At 42.7% G+C, this 24,342-nt stretch overlaps 1 protein-coding gene across 1 annotated transcript in view; it reads right to left on the minus strand.

Moving 5' to 3' along the window:
- ZNRF2 (zinc and ring finger 2) overlaps positions 1–24,342 on the minus strand; it is a 55,979-nt gene that overhangs the window by 7,669 nt on the left and 23,968 nt on the right. The window contains exon 3 of the mRNA XM_026045505.1: positions 19,069–19,164. Coding sequence (XP_025901290.1) covers positions 19,069–19,164 — 96 coding nt within the window. The remainder of the gene's footprint in view (positions 1–19,068; positions 19,165–24,342) is intronic.

A 24,342-nucleotide genomic window follows, 5' to 3' on the forward strand; every position in this document is an offset into this window, starting at 1 on the left:
GAGGAGGCTGAGGGGGGACCTGATCAGCGTGTATAAATACCTCAAGGGAGGCAGTGAGGAGGAGGGGGCGGCCTCTTTTCAGTGRTGRCCMRCRATAGGACTAGAGSAAACGRCCRCAAGCTGAGGCACCAAAAGTTCCACAGGAACTTAAGGAAAAATGTCTTGAGGGTGAGGGTAATAGAGCCCTGGAAGAGGCTGCCCAGAGAGGTCTCCTTCCCTGGAGATCTTCCAAAACCGCTTGGATGCAGCCCTGTGCCACGTGCTCTGGGTGACCCTGCATGTGCAGGGGGTTGGACTAGATGATCTCTAGAGGTCCCTTCCAACCTTAAACATTCTGTGATTCTGTGATCCCACCACACAGGTTGCTCTGGTGTGAAGCCTAAAGCCTGTGCTCTGAACCACGCAAGAGCAGCATCCGCAAGCGGCGCCGCTGCTCCTGCACAAGCTCAAGTGGAGAACTTGCATTCCTCATAGAGGGGCTACCTAAGGTCTTCAGGGCTTTTAGGATTCATTTGGTGTGGATCTTTCCTGGCTGTGCCCTTCTTCCTCTCTTTGAACAGCTGGAATAACATCGACTTTCTCCTGCTCTTCTATACACCCAGTTTTGCTCCACCTTTTATCAGCCACACTGGTATCCTGATTTCCTACCTTCATTCTACCACATCGCATCCACCTTGTCTTCAATGTAACTATCTGACAGTTAGCAATAGGAAAGGGCATTTTCCATCAGGAAAGACAGCAATGCTGTACAACTCCAACAATCTTGAATCCAGAAACAATCAATTCTCCAAGACCCTGAATGCCTTGCGGCATTTCCATGTCCCACAACAAATGAGGAGAAAAAAGTTACTGTGAATGCACGGAGCAGCTTTCAAACAGAAGATTTTGTGAAAAAACATTATTTTAAATAAAAACCTTCTCTCTGGGACACTTCCCTTAGCCAGAACATGGGATGCAGAAGTCAGTCTTAGCACAGTGCAGAACAGGAGACCACATAAGGCCGAGTTTGCTAGAAGTGGGGTAGAAGTCTCAGTTCAAAGTAACCTCATGCTGTGCACAGAGCATGACCGGTAAGGGACAGTGTCATAACCAAGCCAGAAGCTCTGGCAGATCAGAAAGATGCACATTTAGCAAAGCCTTCAGGTTGGCTACAGTCTCTAGGGAAAAGCCCCCCCTTGTTAATCAAAAAAAGGCCAGTGCAAGTGTATATGGCAAGTATGATTCCCAGGCAAGGCTTGGAAATGGCATCAGCAATGAGCAATTTGCCCCAATAGCCACCCCTGTGGCATCCAAAACATGCGACAAGGGACAAGAACACAAGTAAAAAGCTAACCAGTGTAGGGAAAAAAAGTGAAAAGAAGGTGTATGAAATGAAGCCCATCTTGTCTCCTCTGTGGTTCCTTCCAGGAGAGTGCTTGTTCCAGATGCTACTACCTTAGTTGGTTATGCTAAAAATACCATACAATGCCATGCACATGGCATCTTCATGAGCATATGTGAATAACATCCATCAAACATGAACTGAACTAAGGTAAAACATCCACAATAATTAAGGAACAATATTAAACAATGAACAAAATAAATATATTTTTTTAAGTTTACACACGGCAATATTATTTTAGAGAGCTTATTAAGAAACTGTAGCTGCTGTTCTATCAAAACTTAGAAGTTTCCACAGATATTACGGGCCCCAATGTGAAAGAGCAATTTTAAACAACAGGAAAGATCTTATGCACTCTCACCTCCGTCACTGAACCTTCCAGACACCAAGAACTTGCCCAGAAGAGGGTGCTAAGGATAAATATTCCCTGACCACGTTTGTATAAAAAGATATTTTAATATCTGACACCAGGAGGCAAAGGCTCTGCAGAGAGATTCACCTTTTCCGGAGGCTCTCCAGACACTGCTCTCTCCGCACACGTGCTCTAAGTCCACAGCCAGTCCCAGGAACAGATCTGCTCCCTTCCCGCGGCTGAGCCACAAGTGCCACTAGGAACTCGAGCGCGTTTCACATACCAAGCACACTCCATAGAAGTGATTTTTTTCCAGTGAGTGACTTTGTTAGAGGAGTGATGATACCCCAATCCAAATGGCACTTAAGATACAATGTGTATCATAAACATAATGCAAAATGCAATGTATGCAATTCTCCGATTTTCAACACTCTCAAAGCATTTAGTCAAGCTTTGAAGATAAATATTAAAAAGTTGTCCAATAAAAATAAAATTTGTAAAGGAAAACATTCCTGCGAGTTGCTTTCACATCATTCTTCATTGTAATGCCTGGCTTATCGTGTGCTCCGCAGACCGCGCAGCGCTCGGGTCACAACTCCTGCTGGAGCAGTTTTTGCAAGATTCTGCACCTTTTGGTTAACACTAGGGCGAGATGCCAACGTAAACACTGTTCCCTCTCACCAACTCCGGCCTAAGTGTCTGAGACTCCACTTGTTCCCTCCAGGACTCCCCGAATGCCCCTGGTCTCGCTGTGGCCAGTGCTGCCCCAGGGACCCCCTGTCCCTTTCCTACCACACACGTCCGGGGCAAACACCTTGCCCCTGGCACAGCTTCCTGCCAGACATTCCCGTAGGGATGACGGGGCCAGGTGCCCTGCGCCTCATCCAGCCAGGCCCCAAGGGCAGGTGTGAACAATGAACAGAGCCCCAAAAAATTCAGTAGAGCTCTGGCACTCCTGGGGCATGCGTAAAAGATTCTGGTAAGGGCTTTCAGTGCTCTTGATTTGCCTTTTAAATAACCAGGAGTTAACACTCACTTCTTGTATGACCCTAGCACGGTCTTCCAGGCTCTCATGCTGCAGAAAAGCACAAGCCCTGAAGCAATTCGTAGAAAACCCCCAACAACCAGAAAAACCCAAGTGCAATTTGGCACCACATGTTGCTAGATCCCAAACTGATGCAACTATTCTTATAATTCAGTGCTATCACTATTCTTGTAATTCGGTGGCCTCATGACAACAAACCCAAATGCTGTCAAGGATCTCTGACACTCTGGGCTTGACTGTAATTCAATCATTCATTCATTTCAATCATTCTCTGGAGATTCAGATTGTCAATCCCAGATAATGAAAAGGAAGCAAAGAAAGCTGTTACACCTGGATCCCGTCAGAATTCCTTCCGTGCTTGTTTTTTGCAGCCCTCTCCTGTGTCACCGGTGGCTCAGAGGAGATGGAAGGCAGGGAAAGGGCCATTTATGAGTGACTTTCAAATGTATCTGTTATGGAAAAGCATGTAAACCATTTTAGGCTGAACCATGGCAGTCTGAACACTTCTTTTATTTCTCATATTTCCCTACAGTGGAGTGATTCAGCAACTACATATTCCTAGTTTAAAAAAAAAAAAAAAAAAAAAGAACAGTTTGAGAGCTCATCAATGTTTTAACCACAACATTTATATTGATGTATTAGCTAACTGGAAGTGGGGATAAAGAGGAAACAAGCAGAAGCATCATCTTTTCCGCTTCGCCCACATGTGCACCATCCCCAAAACACGCCGCCGCCCCCCACATCCATCTGCCTCACCCCACATGGGAGGCAAACACTCTCCCAGCTTCCCAGCTATGTGAACAAGCACTTACCAGCCCAGGGCTGGTGCCAGAGATGAAACCTGGCAAAACAACACAGCGTTGCCCCCTTCGGCATGGGCTCCAGCGGCTCTTCCTCCTCTGCGCGTGCTTAGCCATGTTCCGTACTTTAACTACTAGCTGTCAGCCGGTTTGCCTCCTAAAATCCTGCTTTTAGGCTTAATGGAAAGAGATTTCTACTCTACTTCTGAGTTCACAGCAAAATAGGTAGTACTGAGTTAAAAGAGAATTACCCCCACAACTAAGAAAATTTTGAAAAACATATACAATAACTACCAAAGCCAGAAACTCAGCCATGCAGTTCAGATGAGGCAGAGCGTATCGATGAAGTCATTACAGTTGGTGCTGCTGGTTTCTGTTTTTCCTTTTTTAAACACTGATAGAAAATGTCCCAAGCTTAGGAGGAAACCCCTGCGTTGCAGGTCATGGAGGCTGAGATAGCACTGATAGAGATACCAGTTCAGTGTTGCAATATTTTGTTTCTCTCTGGACATTTAGCGGAAACAAACACCAGGCTAGAGGGACCTTCGAGCCCATCCATTACAACATTGTTTTTAAATATCCACAATGTTTCAAAATTTTAAAAGCTCAAATCTATTTGGAAGTTGCTGTTGCAGCTCGCTTGATAGAGAAGAACAGCACTAAAACACACTGTGCTAGGAACATGCTTGAAACCATCAGAATACACTTTCTGAACAGTATTCTATCAGCACTAAAATTGACCAAACACCACAGCACAAGGGTTGTAAAAGGCTTAAAAATACTGATGGGACTTCATTAAAGAGTACGTCTCATCATGTATCTGATGCATGTTCTTTTGTTTTTATCTTTGAGTACAAACATCTATCAGGATTAAGTGCTAGGGAGCTGGCTGTGCTTGAACCAAGCACATACAGCTCGAGGAGCCAGCACGTTCCTGCACAGCCTCCCTTCATCCACACTGCACAAGCTATTCAATGCTTTTATTGGTAGCACTGCTCGGGCTACGCCAAAGCTTTTACTGTTATAAAAACAACTAGACCAGGAAGACTTGCATTTTCCAAAGGTAAATATTTATTAGCCAGTAAATATGCATTTGATTAAAGTACTGATTAAAGTACACATTATCGATTTGGTTTACCACAGCTTTCCAGCTTCAGTTGCTACTTTTCTGTCTCTCCATTTCTTTTCAATTATTTTCTACTATATCTTCCTCTTCTTCTTGTCTTTACTCCATTTGTCCCCAAAATATCATTCTCTCTAGTCTTTTTCTATTCTATCTCCACAGTCATCTCATTTCATTTACTGCTAAACTTTCTGTTCCAACTCAGATGTTTAAGAGAGAGAAGGAATGAATGTTATTAGTCACTATCTGATACAAATAAAATCCCTGTGAGACATGAACATAGGAATGAAGGGAAAAGGAAGCAGATTTCGTGTTTCTTGCATACAGTTTAGTAACTGCTTTAGCAACTTTGTATTGGCTGCAAGTGACAGCCATCTCTCCTAGCACATCCTAAGCACTAGAAAAGCAAGCTATTTCTTTTGAAAACCCACCCATACCTCAGGATTCTGGCTGTGACAAGGAGAATACCTTCAGTTCAGCTCTCTCCAGTTACAGATCATTGTTGGGCAACCAGGTCAACCCTCTCCTGGTGCTCAAAGTTGAGCCAGAAAGACAAGGTGAAGGAGACCTAATTCTTTACTGCTCAAAGGGTCCGAAATAGCAGGAGGAAACATGAAAAGATCATTCAGGTGTCACTTCAGAAGATGCTTCTTTTTACTGATGAGAGCTTTTCCAGCTGTTGCTGTCTGCCAGAGGACTTTGAAAGGCAGAGCTAGAGCCCTATGTGCAGAACCTTCTTCACAGCCACAAGTCAAGCTCTGCATTGTCCTCAATGACAAATGTTCCTACTGAAAAAAGCAGGAGGCTCCTGGCTAGAAATATGTCTTGGTGACTTAAGGCAAGCAGCCTTCTGCAGCTGCGATCCAAAAGTTGAGATATTTTAAGTCTGCTGCTTTAACCAGAACATGAACTATGTGGTTGCCCAGATTCACAATAGAAGTTGTACACGTGAAAGACAAAAACACAGCTTTCCTGAGTACCCTCAGCTCACACTTCCCCCTATATTGCCAAGAAAACACCCCAGTGCTACTCAAAACATGTGCAGGTTGTACTTTCGCATGCATTTCTAGCAGCACAGTAGCCCCAAGAACCTTTATACAACTTGCAAAATTACCTAGAATTTACCAAGCGAAACCACCCCCTCACCACAACACACAAACACACAATGTTTCCTACACAAACTGACCGGCTACAACAAACGTGACACTTCCTCATCAAATCCTGACACGGTGCTTTGGAGGAGGAGGGTGTTTCTCTCTCTTTTTGGCAAGGCGTCTCACTCCCTCCCTCGCCAACACAGTAGCCTGTTGCAATTTCCTATGCAGACTCCAAACACCACCCTTGTTTTCACTTTCCTCCTCACCTTTTGCAGTGTGGCTCCAAGGCTGCCATATCTATGTGCAAACAAATGTCCTCCTGCACAAACACTGCCCACGCCCTTCAGCTCTCCCATCACTGAGAAGACGTAACACGGAGGCAGCGATGGAACAGCAAAAGTGAAAGGCACAGGAAAAACATCTACCAGAGCAAATGAGGCCAAGGGGCCTAACTCGAAGCACTTACATTGCAAACACCTCACTGAGAGAAAAGGAAGTGGCTCTGGAAGCTTCATTCTGCTTTGAAGATAACCAAAAATTTTAAGAATCACTTTTTTTTCAAGCAACAGTTATCTTTCAGAAGTCAATTCGGAGAAATAATATGATCCCTCCTTTTAAGTCAGATGCTGATCAGGTGTAAGGTAATGAAAAAATACATTTTTTTTAAATAAAGAAAAAATCCAGCAACACTGATGATAAAACTACTTTTTGGAGGAACAAGATGAGTATACAGTCCACACACTCCGAGCTCCCTTGGCACAATTTTAATTTAGCTATACTAAATAATTTAGAGAGGAGATGTCTGTGCACTGAGGGAAGCTGTTCTTTAGAAAATAGTTTATTTCAGTGGCTGCATTCAAAATCTACCTGCACTTTCAAGATACATGTGCTTAACATGTAACTTAAGGCATAGCTTAAATTATGACTTTTCCGGAAGTGAAGAACACTGAAACAATGCAGAAAATAGCTGTAGAAAACTGCTTTTTTTTTTTTTTTTTCCTAAATAAAGATAAGAATGAGGATACTTATAACCATGAATGCTAAAAATACAGTGATTTGTTCCATGTGGTACAGGAGGTAGTACCTGATGTTACTGCCTATATGAAGTATTTCATTAATTGGAGTTGGAAGACTGTGAATTCAAATGGCACCAGACATATGCAGTTTGGTCTGTAGTTAATGGGATCGTCCTCTTCTCTCCAGGAGCTGACCAGGACTCTCAAATAAAAGTTCTTTTAAGAAACACAAAAATATCTACAGTCATGGGAGGTATGTGCCTTCTTCAATGCCACTCTGAAGGACGCTTAGGGTAGCTATTTGCACACTGAAACAAGTAAACAAAAGACCTGGAAAATTATGATAATAGCAGCTTTTTACTTCATGCAACTTCATCTCGAGAGGTTTGCATTTTGTATGAGTACAAGGTCTACATCTGGATCCAAGGACTCTTTTTGAAGAGGTTACTTACTCCTTTTTGAAGCCACAGAGTTCAATTAAGACATCTTGCTCCCAACGCCAAGTTTGCATACTTGTAAGGCTCACAGTGATGAGCTAGGCCCTGAAAAGACCTGGCTGTCTGGGAAATAGAGCTCCTCAGCTCCAAACAGCAGCATCCCTGTGATCCAACATGGTCACGTTCTATCCGGATCAGCGTACCAACCTTCTCAATCAGTATTTACGCTTCTGGTACAAAGTGTGGGGGTGAACTAGGTGTGAGGTTCTTTTCATCAGCCAACTTGAACAGGAAAGGTCTTCTGCTGCTTTCTGGAGGTTGGTACCAGAGTGACTGTGTGTTTCATGGTGATTCAAGAGCTGCTCTGGACAGAGGAGACAATTATCTGACTAACTCTGAAACATCTGCTTAAGCTACGCTTGTTTCCAACTCCTATTTAATCAGTCCACTTGCAGTCTGTGTTGCCTTTGAACCTTAAATCCTCTCAGAGTAGCTAAACAGTTTTCTCTTGTTGTACTGACGTGTAGAGATAAGATCCATCCACTACATTTCTAAGTATCTAAACTGTCAACTTTTAGTCAAATATTGGCAGAAGAAATGAACCCGTTCACAACAGAACCACAAGTCAACAGTCTCGTCCTACAGAACATGATGCAAAGAGACTTGGTCCCAGCCCTATCCATCTTTTACTGAGTCCCCATTCCAACTGGATGATGCATAGTTACATTTTCAGTTACTCTGAGAGCAAAGATTTCTTGAGCAGTCTCCCTGGGATATTGCCTGTCCCAAAACTTTTCCTCCCATCAGAAACATTATTGCTGAGATAGACACTTGACTAATGATGAGAAAACTTCTAAGTATTTTCTTATCAATAACAGACTGGGTGAAAAGTCTTGGATACATCAGTACCAAACTGATGCTCCACAGTAAACTCCACGTGAGCAGTGGGCCTCAACACATGCGGGGTTGAAGCTCCTCATTGCTACGCACGGAATGAGGAAGCTGCCTGTATTAATTTTTTGTTTGTTTTTTAACAATCAGCATCATATGACTTCATAGTTTATCGGTTATTAATTTAGAATTGCCAAGAGCTAAATTAAGAGCAGTCCATAAAGGACTCCAGGAGATGAAACAGCAGCAAAATGAGGCTCCTCAAGGAAAGGGTGCAGGGAACTACCTCTTGGGGAATACCTCCTGCTTCGCTCCGCTGGCTAAGGGAGATTTACATTTCTCAGAGCTGAATTTACCATCAAAGAGGATCCTGCACCGCAAATATGCAGGAGTGGTTGAGTAATTGGCCAGAGGCGAGCGGCCCGTATTGCTGACAAAGAGGTGCCGGCAGCTAGAAAGGGCTGCTCCTTACAGAGCAGGAATTAGTTGGGACAAAGGAAATTTGTAGAAGTGAGGGAGACAGAACAACATCAGGGCAGGATCCATGCACGCCGATCTGCCATCATTTTCATTCTTTCCTATGGAGTGCTTTATATTTTTGAAGAATAAAGCAAAGCAAAATATTTAAGCGCTGCCTATATATCCTGGCCAATCCGTACCAGCATCAAGAAACTTATGATAGATGCCAAAATACATCTGGGCCTGTTGAGAACTCAGGAGTGCAATCCAGAAATCTGCTCCCAAAGCAGCTGGACTCCATCTGGCTCCACGGAGAGCAAGGGGCAGAAAGGAGCCTTGGTGCCAATGGGGGCACACTCAGGAGAGGGAAAGAGGCCTGAGGTGCACTTTGCCTAGTGCGCCACGTGACTTCTTCCCCAAAGGTTAAAATAAAAGCTCCAAAACAAACAAAACCCCACAAAAACCCAACACCCTAACACACCAATGCATGTATCTACAGCAGCTTCTTTGGGTTAGTCACTCAGGCTGAGGAGGAATAATTATGAGGAACAGAACAAGGAAAAGGCAGCACCTTGGTCAGGAGAGCAAAGAATTCTTTTCATGTAGCAGGCACAGACAGTTCTCCTCAATTAAATTTTCCTTCTGACCCACTTCACTAGGATGCTGTACCCTGCTAAAATGAGCATCTTTGCCCAAGCAAGAAAGGCTGCTGTTGCCAACAATGGTTGCAAAGACTGGGAAAGGGAAGCAGAGCATGTGCAGGAGTAGGTGGAAGACGGCTGCCTCTGACCAAGCTGAAGGGAATGTCTGAGCTGGAAAATGAAACAACCTCTTGCAAGTTTGAGGTGTCGGTGGGGTTGTGCAATAGGAGCTGCACTGAGGCCGGGAAACCCCTCTTGCTTTGGCAGTTTATCAAGAGATGTTGAGCTTATTATGTTGCCAGACCAGAGGGATTGCAGAAGAGAGTTTTTCAAATGTCAAGACTTCAACCATTCAGTGCCTGGTCAGAAGTCATAAAAACTGCTTTGAAATTAGTTTCAGTTAGGAATGTTCATTCTCATAACAGCCTGCAAGAACCTGAGAGCATTGATGGGGACCCTTCTGGCCTACTGGAAACCATCCGTGCAGATTCTCACCCCATGCACTGCAGGTAAAGCAGGCAGGTCAGAAACCTTCCTGGCAGGAGAGGGCAGGGAGAGCGCCCGTGAAGTGCAAGGGCAGGAAGGGAATGAGCAGACATAGCTTGGTTGTGGTTAGCTATCTTACCACCTTTGAGCAACACAGGTTGCTTCAGGAGTGACTTACTCTGAAGCTATATGTAGGGTTTGAGTCACTGTCCTCTCCACTTTGCTCTTTTCCAAGCTCCTATTCCAGTCTCCTTACAGGTGCCCTAAGCACAGTGAGTTTTGCCAGGTCTTTTTTCCTGCCTTTTAACACTGGCCAACTGACTGACTCATTTCTTTGCAAGCTTGGAGTGGAGCTTGTTTGGATCCGATGCAAAAGAGATGCAGAGGCAACGCTAAGGGAGACAGCACAAAGGATGAAACTATCAGTCTGGGATCAAAATAGCGCAGGGGAGGGAAGGAGAAAAGGTGCGTCGGGCTGAGACGCTGCTCTCTGGGAAGGTATGATGGGTTACTGAGAAACACATAGTGCCAAACCCGACTGCCAAGACTCAGTGTGCAGAAATTCTGTCTTACTAACCACAGTACTAGGTGCTAGGCCTAAAGGAGGGGTTTACTAAGCAGGTTTAAAGCGTCTTCTCCAAGTAAAAGCTGAATGCCTGGTGTCAATGCACACACAGGACCTGGATGTAAATTGCTGCATAATGTTTACTTGGATTTTTTTTCCACTGTTCACAGCAGACTTTTTAAAAAACAATTGCTATTTCAAAAGCAATTATCTTTGCTACATAGATGGAATGCGACATTTTAAAGCAAACTATCAATTTCTATATCTTAGCACCAAATAGAAAGCACCCATGTAATTTCAACAGTATTTATGAATCACTCATAAATAATAAATATTAAGAAAACTTTCTAAAGGAAAAGTCTCCAATAATTGTTCAAAGGCTTATGTATATAACCTGGCAATATATTTCTACAACTGTGCTAAAGTTGCATTTCTCTCCTCATGTGTTAATCTAGAAGCAATCACAACTACTGAACACCACTTAGACATTGCGGTGTTTCAACTAGTAAAGCCACAGATCGACGTAGGCTTGCAAGGAACTGAAGTGGCGGGGAAGAAAAAGATAAAAATCCAAACCGAACAACTCTCTCTTCCCCCTCTCCTCCTCTCAAAAAAAGCAGGCCGTGCTTGTGGGCTGAAGAAATCCCTGAACACCACAGGCTGGAGGCTTGCTTGGGCACACACAAAGGCTACCTACACAAACTTCACCTGGGCAAAGGTGGCATGAGGAGCACTGTCAAAACAAACAAATTTGTCCCAGCTGTAGCACAGAGTGAGCAACCTAGCAGCTTGGCACTAGCAGCAGCAGTGAGCACTGCAGGTGCGTGCTAGAACAGCGGGTCCTGTCGTGCAGCTGCACAAACCGAGGGCTACGGGAGAGGACGTCAGGCAGGCAGAGGGAGGCGCGTTCTGCCCGTGGGGACACGACAGGCCGTGCCAGTACATGGGCCCTGTAATCACCAGCAGGAGACCACTTACAAGCTGTTGGAGCATCACACAATTGAACTACAATTACTCAGAGCTGGTTAAAAAAATCAAAAAAAAAAAAGAATTCCTATGTAAACACTGCTGATAATCTCCGATTTATGTGCTCCTTCACATTGAGAGTATTTTCATTCAGCAGGTTTTGGATGTTACTCAACCACTGAAACACTCTTCAAAAGATTGCCCCGATTTCCTTTAGCATTGAAGGCTTGAGCCTGCAATTCCAAAGTGAGAGACTACTTAATTCAACAAAAAGGAGTCATTTTAATTAGCAAGATTTTAATTGGAATAAAAATAATACTAATGACATTTCAAGCTCTCCTCCCAACTATCTGCCCCAGAGGAGTTTCTCAGCAAGCAGTGCTGCCTTTATATTTCTTTAGGATAGAATTCTTGATCTGAGACTTAGCTGTTTTCACAAAACTGTATGGAATATAGGGAAGGAAATACCAAGGAATTCCTACATAGGCCTCAATGACATGCAGTTTGGCATTCATTTTTCAGAAGTCTAAGATTGCAAGCATTTTTATTCTAAAATCCAGGCTGTGAAATATATCCTCTAAGACTAGGAAAAGATGTGCATTTTCAAGGATATTGTTTCCACAGAGCAACTGAAAAAAAAAAAAATCAGTTTGCAGCTAACAAAGGAGTTATCACAAGGCTTTAGAGGTATCAAATTCAAAGACTGTGGAATTACCGTGCAAGACTAGGGACATCATCTTCCCTCAAGCTAAATTCCCAGCAGTCACAAGACTGCAGCAGTTGCAGACACGATTTATGACAGCCTCTGCATGACCTCGCGGAGCTCAACACTGATTACGGGTAAGACACGGAAGGTGCTTCCCATCTGCCCGCATCACATGCTGCGGAGTCCCAGCTCTGCGGGGCCTGGCCGCGGAGCCACGAGCCTACACCTGGGTTCCCACTGCACGGAGCCCTGCATGCCCACTACACAACACGAGCACATCCAGCAGAACATCCACAGTTCTCCTCCTGCCTCATCTGAACGACCCTTCTTCACCTGCAGATATTCTTGGCAGCACTGATATTAGCTACAATTTTCTGGGGCAAGAATTGCTATCAGGTGTTGGCAGTGCTGCCAGTACCAAGGCAAGCCCGTGCTCTATTTGAGATCAGTAGTTCATAAGGAGAGGAATGAACTTGGGTTATTCAGCACATGAATGATCCTGTTTGCTGCTTTCACAAACAACCAAGCCCCTTTTACGATCTGTCAATAGCTTTAATGTATTTACTAAGTACCAGAGATAAATATTCCTGTGCCACACGTGCATTTTTAGATAGGGGATTCCAACATATGGAGAAAAACATTGCTGTCCCACCCTCAACAATCAAGTACTAAGTGGGAAATTAAGTCTAAAGTGACATGAGAGTTATGTTGACCTAGAGTGACTTTTGATAGCTTCATCATAGGAAGTGCCGCCTCATGGACTTTGGCCTAGATCAAGGGAAAGTATGCGGAGAAATCACCCACCAAGTATCCTCCTCCTAGGGAGAGTCAGTCCCATTCAGAACAAATCAGACATGGGTGGCATATACGAAAGGACGGGATCTCTGACTTGTAATCTCTTCTCAGAAGGATGTAAACATGTGGCTTCTCCTTCATCACAGCAATAAAATATAACATCACCTATTGAACACCAACAAACTACAGTGTGAAATTGTCACAGTTACTTTATGTTCCCGTGCCTAACTTTCTATTGCACGAAGAGTAAGATAATAGGCAATGTGGGTATTTAAACTACCACCACTGAGTTTCTGAGATGACACCTTACTAGGATAAATGGGGTAGTCTGCATGGAAATCATGATCATATAAAATCACATGGAAAGTTAAAATCTTAAATTTCTTAACAGTGACAGGCTATTTTTGCAGTGTTGCTCTTCTATGAGGCACCAAAGCTGCTGAAAGAGGGATTTGGGCAGGCTGGGAGGAAATACAGCTCTACCAAACTGAGGGCGGAAGAGTCAGGGTTCCTCTTGGCAGTCAGGGTTGGACTAACAGCTCCCCGAGGGTGACCCTGGTGAAACGTCGCTCCCTCCCTCCCTGCTAAAATGTCATCCGCGCTTCCCCAAGGCAGCAAGAACAAAGGAATCAGAAAAGCTGGATCAAGTTCTTCAACTTGATGTTTCAAGTTTGAAGATTTTTCAAATCATTTCTCTCCTTGAAACTGCAACAACAATTTGCAAGAGAAGTTTGGAAAAACTTGTGCTGTTATTAGAGCAATTCACTGGAATAACAGCTATGCAAGTGTCTGAGATTATTCTTTTATTTACTGTAGTAATGTTCTTCTGTTGTCATCATACGAAATGAAGTCTCCAGGCTCAACAGATGTTGAGCATTCATTTTAATTATTTTTGAGACATACAGAAGAAAAAGCATTTTAAAGCATTAGGAAAAACTGAATGAACCTCCCTCTGAAGGGTATTCATGGATATACAAGATCAAATCAAGAGCACATGTTACTATTTTAACTGCAAGGACAGGGCAATTCTCTACCTGTGCTTTTAAACTCCTTTGCACAGCATATTCTTTTATTTATTTTATTTTATTTATTTTATTTATTTTTCCCTGAGGACAGTGTGCAGCACCAACTAAAGCAGAGCAAGAAGCCAGACCTCACAGCCCATAATTTTGTTAAAACTCCAAAACGGAAGATTTAAGGAATTCTACAGAGACTTTTCTCCTCTGGGAAAGGGGAATGAAAGAACCAGTTTTCCTTAGTATGACTTTGTACCGCTTTGCTGAAAGTCTAGTCCTATTAAAGGATGAGGACAGGGAGTGAGGCTTAAGCTTTTCCAGGCAGACTGGCACGATGCCCTTCTGCGAGGTCTTTCAGGGTTTGATTTCAGGAATCCCAGCAGAGAAGTGAACTCCAAGTTGGCAATTCGCAGCATTCCAGGCTGCAGGTCTGGGTGCATCTGTCAGAGCAGTTAAGTTGTTTTTCTGTGTGTGTGTACACACAGAGAAGCTAATAAGGAAATCACATCATTGCAATGGGCAGGGCTGCCAGAATTACGTCTCTCAGTGATCTCAACACTGGGTTAAGATGCACTCCTGAACAGCATAAAATGACCATTCATATCCTGGCATAAGCAATTTGCCCCTAAGACTTTGTAACAGCTACAAATCAAGAACACTTCCACTTTTCGGTAGAGAAGTTCAGGTGAAAGAAAGAATGACTTTAAAATATCTCAATTTAGTGGTGTAGATCACTTATGCTAAATATTTACTGCTTATATACTTACTAATCCTACACTCAAAACCGAATAAGCTGAATAAGTCCTAAATACAAAGCCATGCATGCAATCAACGTTGACAATAATATTTGATCCCCTATCTTTTCTGGTAACAGAGTACAAATTTCATCAACTGTAGTAATAACAATAATAGCAATAGCAATAGCAATAATAATAATAATAATAATAATAACAACAATAATAGCAGCAGAGTAGTTGCTTTGAATAAAGAAAAAGCCCAGGCAGCTCAAGCACTACCTTGACATTTTCTCTTTGAAAATACATCAGCAAAAGCTTTAGCCCTTAAAACGAACCTCGGTGAATGTCAACTGGTCGGCTGATAATCAGCCCCACTGCCATATTTGACCTAAATGCAGTTATAAAGTAAGCAAGCAGCATTAAGGAGGGCCAGTTAAAAAGTTTCCAGTAGAACAAGGTTCCAGCACAAAGTGCTGAGTTGATGAAACTCAAAATATTCCACAGGAATGTGCTAATTCAATCAAAACTTTTGAAGGAGGACGGGCTGCCTTGCCGAGCCAGCCAGCCAGTGGAGGGAGCGGACTGGCTCTCGGGGCAGTGGCTTCCCCATTTGGAGAAGGGTCAGCTTGCTAAACCCAGCTGTCAGAGAGGCCCCTTAATTATAATAATAATAAATAGTAATAAATTAAAATAATAATCATAACACCTTACAAAGTGTTCTGAGAAACAAAGAAATACTAGAAGGAAAAACAGAGTTAAGTTCAGACAGACCTAACTGCAAGGTTTTGTCAAAAAGGAGTTAGTTTCATCATCTGTGAAACATCTAAAATTAGTCCCTCTTAAATCACAACATTCCCTCCCTCTCTTCTCTGTGCCTTTTCATTTTTTAAACACCTTCTTGTAATAAAAAATACCCCAAGACTATAAAGAAAAGTGAACACTTAGCCTCCACCCCACCAATAATTCAAAATCTAAATTGTGCTAAGTCAGATGTGCTTCTCAGGAGCTCTTATTTCTGCAAACTAACTTTTCAGCAAGGAGTTAACTGCAAGTTGCACCCAAAATGCTAGTGTTATTTAAGCAAGTGCCTCAGCTTAACCAAAATGAGGGTGAGTTGCAAGCCTCGTCTTTCTTTGGTAGAGTGGTCACCAGATGGGCTCTGCGCTCAGCTCAGCAGGGCAAACATGAAAGATGGTGTAAGGGGGCTCATTAAACTCTCTGGAGAAGGCAAAAGCAATGGCGAGGGCTACACAGTATTCTGGCAGTATTTTTTTTCCAAGAACCCAATCAGCTGGTAAGTAACCCACTTTCTTCACAGAATTGCCTTTTAGCACTCTGAGGCACAAGTGCTAGCTAGGCCATCGGACCTATTCTGGCTTCTCAGGAAGTAACAGCATGAAAAGAGTTTTTAATTGCTAAAATAGGCAAGTCTATTTAAGACCGTAACACTAAACAACACAATGTTTTTGCACAATTTGATTCATTTAAACAGCTTTTGTAGCAAAATTACTAGATACTGGTTCATGTCTGAGCACAAGTAGTTTAAGAGATACTTGGAACAAAGTCCTACAGAAATAAGAAAGAGCTCTTTTTATGCCAAATTGAATAAGCAATGAGATCTCTGTTGGGGGCAGGTCACATGATTTTTCAAGAATAAGGCCAATAAAATGTAGTGATTTATTTATATGAAACTCAGCACAGCTTCTAGCATAGAACTGGGGCAGATTTGTGACGAGTCTCTTTCAGAAAACACAGATAAATCAGACAGCTGCCAGAGTTTGCAGTTCACTGACCCTTCCTCCTGCCAAATGCAAGGCACAAAGGTAGCTCAGAAAGCAATTAGAGATTGGATCTAAGTGAGGACTCATTAATTTTTGTTAAACTCCAGATCACAACTGAACACTCTTATCAAATTGGGGGAAGACTACATGCTTCAGACTCATATTAAAAAGAATGAACGTTTGTTTTCTCAGAAAGATAATATGCAAAATTTGTTCCCAGACATTTCCTAGAAAAAGAACTAATCTTCAAACATTTACAGGATGAGGAAACCTATCTAGAACAGAATGAGACAGTCACACAGTTCACTCCAACTGGGCATTTTTTAAACATCTTAGCACTCACAAGTTTAAGGTCATCTTCAACGACTTGCAGCATAAGATTCAGACAGAAAACAAGGAAAAAGTGGACGGTTTTCCTGCTATTGATAATAGGACTAGGAAACCACCAGGGATCAAGGCAAACAAATGCTGCCTGCTTGGCTCTAGTTGACTGTACCTGGCTTAAGGCCAAGATAGCAATGAGAAAGTAAAGAAAACAGAGAGAGACCTTCCATTTGGGAAGGGGGTGTTGAAAGTTGAAGGCGAGATCTCTTCTCCCCTCAAGCACCACCTGAGATGCACTTGACATGATAAAAAGGCAAATCCATCACTGATCTCCCAGCACTGCAAAGAGCAAAAAATACTGAACAGATGCACACACATAGTCATTCCTATCCAGTTCTGGGCACATCATGATAGCAACGTCAAGTTATCAACCTGCTAATTAAGTCTCCCCGCATTAGCTTGGTTGAAGGGATCACAACCATAAGCAGCCACTGATGCTACTGAACTCTTAAGAGGTATCCTAGGCTTCCCTGTGATGCAGTAACTTAACACTAAAAAAAAAGTTCTCATGGAGTCGCATGAGACCTTATTGGCCTTTCTGAGTACAGAAAGGTGCCAGAAGGCACTGGCAGACTAACAGCATTCAGAGGGGTTTCTCTATTGAGTTGGGTACATTAGTACCCAGCATACTGGGATTCAAAATTTAATCTACAATCCTAAAAGTTAAAAGGATCAATGTACCATTTTATTAAGGTAATCAGTTGATGTAATTCGGTCGTTTTCTCCTTTCAAGTCTTATCATCACTTTTTAGAATGAGCACCTGAGATTCTGTACTGCACCTACACTTTCGAATAGTGAAATTCCATGAGTCAGGCAATACCTCATATTGCTCTGTCCAGAACTACTCTTGTCACGTTGTTGACTGTTGAGAGAGTGGCTTCAGGTGCCACTTACACATTTGCACTTCTGCTCACTTATACGAAAGCTTTTTAAGACAAGAGACTCCACAAAGGTAAAAACATGCTCCAAGAATGGACTCCAACCAACAGCGTGGCAGCCAAGAGAAATAATTCAGAAAAAAACCCCATCAACTATTGCTTTGTTATGATACAAGAATAAAAAAAACACAGATAGCTGCTGTTTCTTTGATAAAAGTCAGTCGTCTATGTGTGTGCATAGGTGCAGGTGGAAAGCAACAGAGGCAAAGAATTTCACACAGTTAAATTCTCATTTACGCACATCCCAGCGGCTGTGTTACTGGGAGAGCTTCTCTGCCAGCTTCCTCCTCTCCCTCACACCCCAAACGTAACCGCCTCTTCTTCCCTAACAGGGAAACCAGGCTGCTTCTCCCTAATGCTTCACATCTCCAAGTACTCAGATTTATTTCAACACACACTGAAACCGCTCAGTCCTAACTGAAAACCAAAACCAAAGCAAATAACAACCCTCTGCTAGATGAAGTCAACTCTTCTAAAAACGAGTGGTAACACCAAGAAAAATAATTTACTCATCTTGACTCCTATGTTTTGAAATTAACTTCACATCTAGATGCATACAATTTCAAATTATTTTGGCTGTTCCTACAGCCAGGATGCCTCATTGTTGGCAAAGCAAAGAATAAGGTGGGCACAGACATCCTTCAGGATCTGTCCCTGTGCAAAATTCACAGTTTCAGATACCATAACAGCAAGAAGGCCAGAAAGGTTATATTGTCCACAAGATGACGGGTTATTTACACAATAATTTTCACTAGAAGGAAGCTCTGGAGGTCTCCAACTCCTTCATCACAGAAGAGTCAGCCTAGGCTAGGTTGCTCCAGGCAATTTCTGATTACCTTCAAAAACAGCAGAACCTCCCTGTGCCACTGTTCCCGTGTGACCACCCTCGCAAACAAGTTCTTCCTCATACTGAATCAGAATTTTCAACTTCTTCAAATCATTCAGAAAGTACTTACAAAATTTTACAACAACATGGCAGCTCGGCCAAAATAGGCACTAAGATTTCAGTAACATTTTCCAATTCCTGTTTTTACTAAGTCTTTCTGTGTGCTTCTCTTAGAGCCTCTGAGTGTCAGCTCAAGAAGGAAAAAATTATTTAGACATTCAAGTCACTTTCTTGAATAAGGGGCAAGTACACACTTGCAATGACCAATATCTGATCTTGAAGTCCAAAAATGAAATGAACACAGTCAAATACGAAAAATTCTACATTTGTAGTATGAGTTAGCAGCGTGAATTATATTGGCATGCAGTATAAAAAAAAAGCTAATTAGAAATTACTCTAAAAAAATGAAACATAAGCATAATTAAATAAATAAATAAATCAAACAGTATTTCTCAGTCCAGTCACAAAAAGTGAATTTAATTAGCAGATAATCTTATTAATAAAGAATTATTATCACACTAGTTTTTAAAATGGAGAAATACTTAGCAGCTTACTTCTTTCTTACCATTGTAGGTTATCCTTGGCTTTGTCAAACACATCACAAGATGTAAATCCATTTCATCAGAAGATACAAATTTTGAACATACAGGGCACTTGAATCCTACGAAAGAAAAACATGTAAGTGTGATTACACATGATCATGTTGCAAAGCTGTATATTTATATTCAGGCCAGAAAAACTTGTTCTGCACACATTAAAAGCCAAAAAAAGCCATAGGGCAGCACTGCATTTTTGACCTAGCATCTGTCATGTAAATGTAATTCCCTGATTCCGAAAGAATGCAAAATGCAAGAATGTTCACATGGACCATTGCACCTGCAAACAAATCTGTTGCCTATCACAAACATGTCCACTGCTGGAATGCAAACACTTTCACAACAGCTCTCTGAGAGCAGTTTAAGACAGGAGCAGGAGGCTAATATGACTCTACTAAAATAGAAATTAGAAACAGAGAGAGAACATAGCCATTAAAATCTGAACTTGGGCAGGAGCTGTGAATAACATCTTGACTTTTCCAGGAATACTACTGAAACTTTAACGAAGGAGCTCAAATTTACACCTCGCCTGCAGGCTGCAGCATCTCTCACCAGTTTGGGGCACAGGGATTTCACTAACCCCCGCGTGCCTCCTCACCTGCTCCCTCGCTACCATTTCCCGACTCGCATTTCCCGCGCATTTGCTCGGCCTCCCTCGTCCCAGCCATGCGTGGCCCTGTTTGGCCTGCGAGGTCACGGCTGGAGGCAATAGGGGGTGAAGAATAATTCGAGAGTAGGAGATGTGATGCAATTTTGTGACAGTCCACGGCAAAACCCTAAATACTTCAATTTCAGTCATCACCAACGGCAGCAGCTTTCCAGTTACAAGGCAAGATGGTCGGACAGGTTTTACAACCCACAGTAAAGCCCAAGTGCTAGGCTGGTTCCAATCTGCTGCATAATTAACACCGCAGCAAGAGCCAAAAAGCCACGAACGGCGGCCTTAAAACATAACGGCTCTTCAGGAGGGAACCTGCAGGATAACACAGAGCAAAGCTACGCAAGGATACTGAGCAATGGTGCACGGCTGCAGCCTGCGCCCGGGCTGGTTTCCACTGCCCCGGAGCCCCACACAGAGCCCAGCCAGCCGGCCAGGGCCAGGGCCAGGGACGTGACGCCACATTGGAGTTCCTGGTGCCTCCGGTTCCAGCTCTGCTGTTAATCATTACCCACATGTGGATCAAACAACTAACCTGACGCAGCTGTGCGCGACACAAGTAACGCACTTCATTCATGGAGAAAGGTTAAGGGAGAGGTCTTTGTTTTTTTCATGTGATTCTTTTGGGATGCAGCTAACAGGAAACATGTGAAAATAGAGGACCTCTGAACAGCAACAGAATGCAGCCCACTTTCGGGCTTACAGCACAGGTCTGATTCTTCCCATTTTACTCGTGAGCACTCGGTATCTGCTTGTTCTTCTGCCAGGGTTACCTTCAGTTTAAATCTCTCTCCTTATTCTTCCGCCTCTCCCCACACCCACGTCGTTACTAACAGCTTATGTGTACAGGTTGAGAAGCACAAAACAAGCAAACATGTCTTGGGAAAAACAGGCTGAAAGGATTCATATACTCATAAAAAGATCTGTCAGGTTGTCACTCCACACGAGACTCTTTGCCACACAATTTGTAAAGAGGTGTAAAGCCCACTTCCAGCAGCGAACAGCCTGCAAAGGTGGTGTTTCTCTTTCCCTCTCCCTTCTCTGGAAAAAAAAATACCCTCATTTTTCTCTTTCTCCATTTTTTTGTTGTTCTTTACCATTATTTTAAAAATCTTTTAATCTTAGCCAGCTACTATTAACCATCCAGCTTCTACATGGCCTCTTTCCCGCAGGCTGCACCTCAGCATGACTAAAATCTAGAATCCAGTATCTCGGTTCTCCACCCGCTAAAACCACCCCTAACCGTCATGTACTATTTTGTTACAGCTTTCTGCAAGAACTGACTTAAGGGCCAATTCTCCCTCAGCCTTTATCAGTCCAAAGCAGCGAATCACTCTTGGGCCCAGTCATAACCAAAGACTACTAACTAACCAAAGACTACACACTGTTCTCATTTCCATGCTCCTATAATTAACAAGATGTTTTGTTTTATGAAATAGCACACGGTTTCCTTATAGGCCACAAAGTGGCTCCTGCTGGGCCAGGAGGGAGTGTTGGCATCCCAGTGAGTTAACAACTGTGTTGATACCTAGTTAAGCACTGGCACAGTCATTAACAGGTTGTCTCTGCTGTCTGGACAGAAGGTTTATGGCCTGTCTAACAGGGGGGAGTAGGGAAGCAGCCCATAGGTCTTTGGGAGCCTTGCCGAAGGTAACAGGGAGGTTTAAGAGGTACACAGTCCAGGAATCCTTGGAGGGAAGACCTGAATCCAAATAAAACACAAGGGACAGTTTGGATATATAATGATTAAAATATGTGTATAATAGTAATTACACTCTTATCAGTAAAAGCCATAAAAAGCTCTTACTTAAAACTATGCACAAACTTAGGACAGTTTTAAGGTATTATTCTGGTTATAGATTCATAGAATACTTAAGGTTGGAAGGGACTCTGGAGATCATCTAGTTCAACCCCCTGCACACACAGGCCACTCAGAGAACATGGCACAGACTGTGTCCAAGAGGGTTTAGAACCTCTCCAGGGAAGGAGACTCCACAGCCTCTCTGGGCAGTCTGTTCCAGGGCTCTGGCACCCTTACTATTAAGAAATGTCTCCTTCAGTTCCTGTGGAACTTTTGGTGCTTCAGTTTGTGGCCATTTCCTGTAGTCCTATCGGTGGCCACCAGCTCTAACTACCCAGCTAGCATATCCAGTTCACCATGCCTACACTACCTTGGGACTTGCATCCATTTTTATATCTTTCCTTCTCCCCTCAGCCTAGGAAAGGAGTCAACATTTTAGCTCTATAGTACCTTGTAGTTTGTACAGAGCTAAAGGGGATCTGGAGGTAACTGGTGACCAAATACCAGTGTCCTCCTAGCACAGCACATCTGCACTGACTGCTGCTGCTCTGCTTGACAGCCAAACACTGCCCTGAAGAGCACAAGGGGTATCTCTAGTAGTAGGAGATACTACTTCACTAAACCCTGTGGCTTGCAGGCAAAGGTATCTGTGGAAAGAATGTTCTTGCCACCAGCATTAGCTGTAGGCCAGAGATCAGCAAGACAGCAGGAAAAAAATGCCTTGAACTCTCATACTTGCTGGAAAAAAAAAATACAAGGGAATCTCACTTTGCAATGATCTGCTGCAGTAACCAGAGCCTGGATTTAGTTGTCTTCCCCAAGAGATGCACAAGCATGTTTTGTGGGAAGGATATTATAATTTCCAACTCCTTCTGCATCCCCAAATGACAAATTATTTTGAATGTAGGCACAACATCTAGTCTTTTAACTGTACTTGAAAAAAAAGAAAAAGATCAATACATGAACATTCAACATTGTCCATCAGCCAGCTAAAAGTCCTCTAAAAGGCTGGTATTTTCCCACCTTTCCTCAAATCAGAGAGCAAGTTTCATGACCCAGCTTACCATGAGGTGCCCAGAAAGAACAACTCCACTGCGTGGCTATCCAGCAGGCTACAAACCTTTATAGCCTATGTTTGTTTTTACCACCAAACCCAAGGAACAACTCTGATAACTTCAAGTTTCACATGACTTTGACAACCAGGGACAGGGCAACAATAACTTGGTATCTGCATGACTTGCCCATCAAGTTCTGCAGGTACAAAATGGATTTGCAGACATTTGGACAACAAAGTCACTGGAGGAGATGGCCTCGGGTAAAGTCTCCTTGTAGAAACTGTGAATAGAGGACAAAAGTCCTTCCTTCCTCCCAGAGTGGCTCCAGCAGGCAATGACTACCACAAGAACTTGCCTAAGAGACCTTGAGAAACAAATTCTCACCTAGGCCCCTGGTTTGGTTTCACAAGCCTTGGTAAGATACTGAAAGTAACCAATTGCTGTAACCACAAGCCAGGAAAAAAAGTACAACGACAAGACAAGAATATAAAGTAAGGGCAAGGCAACTCGAAAATCCCCAGATGGCATAGAAAGTTTGAAATAACTAACCCTGCAGAAGTGGTAGGGCTTCAGTATTTGGAGGTTCTCTGGAATATTCTTTTGAATGCATCACTTTTCCCCAGACTTTGCTGCTACATTTTGCAAATGAGTCTTCAGGTAGCCATGAAGCACCATGGTCTCCCATATCCATTTACAGAAATGCTTCATTTCCGATAAGTTTGGAAACAGATGGACAGGATGACGGGCGGCCACTCTATCCATACCAACTTCAGCCTTCCTTTCATTGACACCTGGCTCTGTTTGCCCTGCTTTGCAAATATGGGATTGCTGAACTCGCAGTTCAGTTCACAGCAAAGCCAAAAATTAAAAAAAGAAATCGAACACAAACTCCTGGACTCTGCATGTTTTGCAAAAACATTTTGATACTAATTCTGGAATATGTGTGTTGCAGTGGGGAGAAAAAGAATAAAGAACTCACAGACATTACACTGAAGAGTGTCACAAAACTGCATATAAAAGAAATGTATTGAAGTCTTATTAGAACTGCACAGAATGGATGTCCCTGCAGCACAACTGCTTAATGCAAACACTGACCTAAAAGTAACCTCGAATAAAGCCCACACTAAGCCAAAAGCCTCATCCCTCAGCCTGATCAGAGCAACCTTTCACAGAGGAAGCCTCAGCTAGAACTTTACCAAAACCAAACTGAAAACATACTGAAACTAAATGTCCATTTAAAAACCAATAATAAAAAATATTAATATTGTAATTGTGTTATAAAATAAGAAGGATAAATCCACCTTAGTTTACATTTAAAGTAGTAATATCCAAACAGAAAACAAGTATACATATGCCTTTGTAAAACGTATTTGACATAAATAAGCTTGACAAATGTTACTATATAAAAATCCTACCCTTGCTTGTTCTTTGGCACTTTACTTACACATATATATACACACATATATATATTTTTATATATATACATATATATATATGTAAAAGAAACCACAGAAAAGATCCTTCAGAGACAGGGGAAAGGGTTCAAAGGAACCTCAGGAAGGCACTATGTTCTTCCTATATTGGGAAACTGGGTAAATAAACTTAGAGGACTTACTCTGTCCTTAAAAATCAACTAGCGAAAGATTTTACAGCCATCCCAAACAACGTACAGTGCTGATCAGCTACTCCCAGAGAGATTGACGAATTTTCCCTTATCTCTCATCTAACA

This window comes from Nothoprocta perdicaria, unplaced genomic scaffold (assembly GCF_003342845.1).
Source record: "Nothoprocta perdicaria isolate Ctin4 unplaced genomic scaffold, notPer1 scaffold_40, whole genome shotgun sequence".
Classification (NCBI taxonomy): domain Eukaryota; kingdom Metazoa; phylum Chordata; class Aves; order Tinamiformes; family Tinamidae; genus Nothoprocta; species Nothoprocta perdicaria.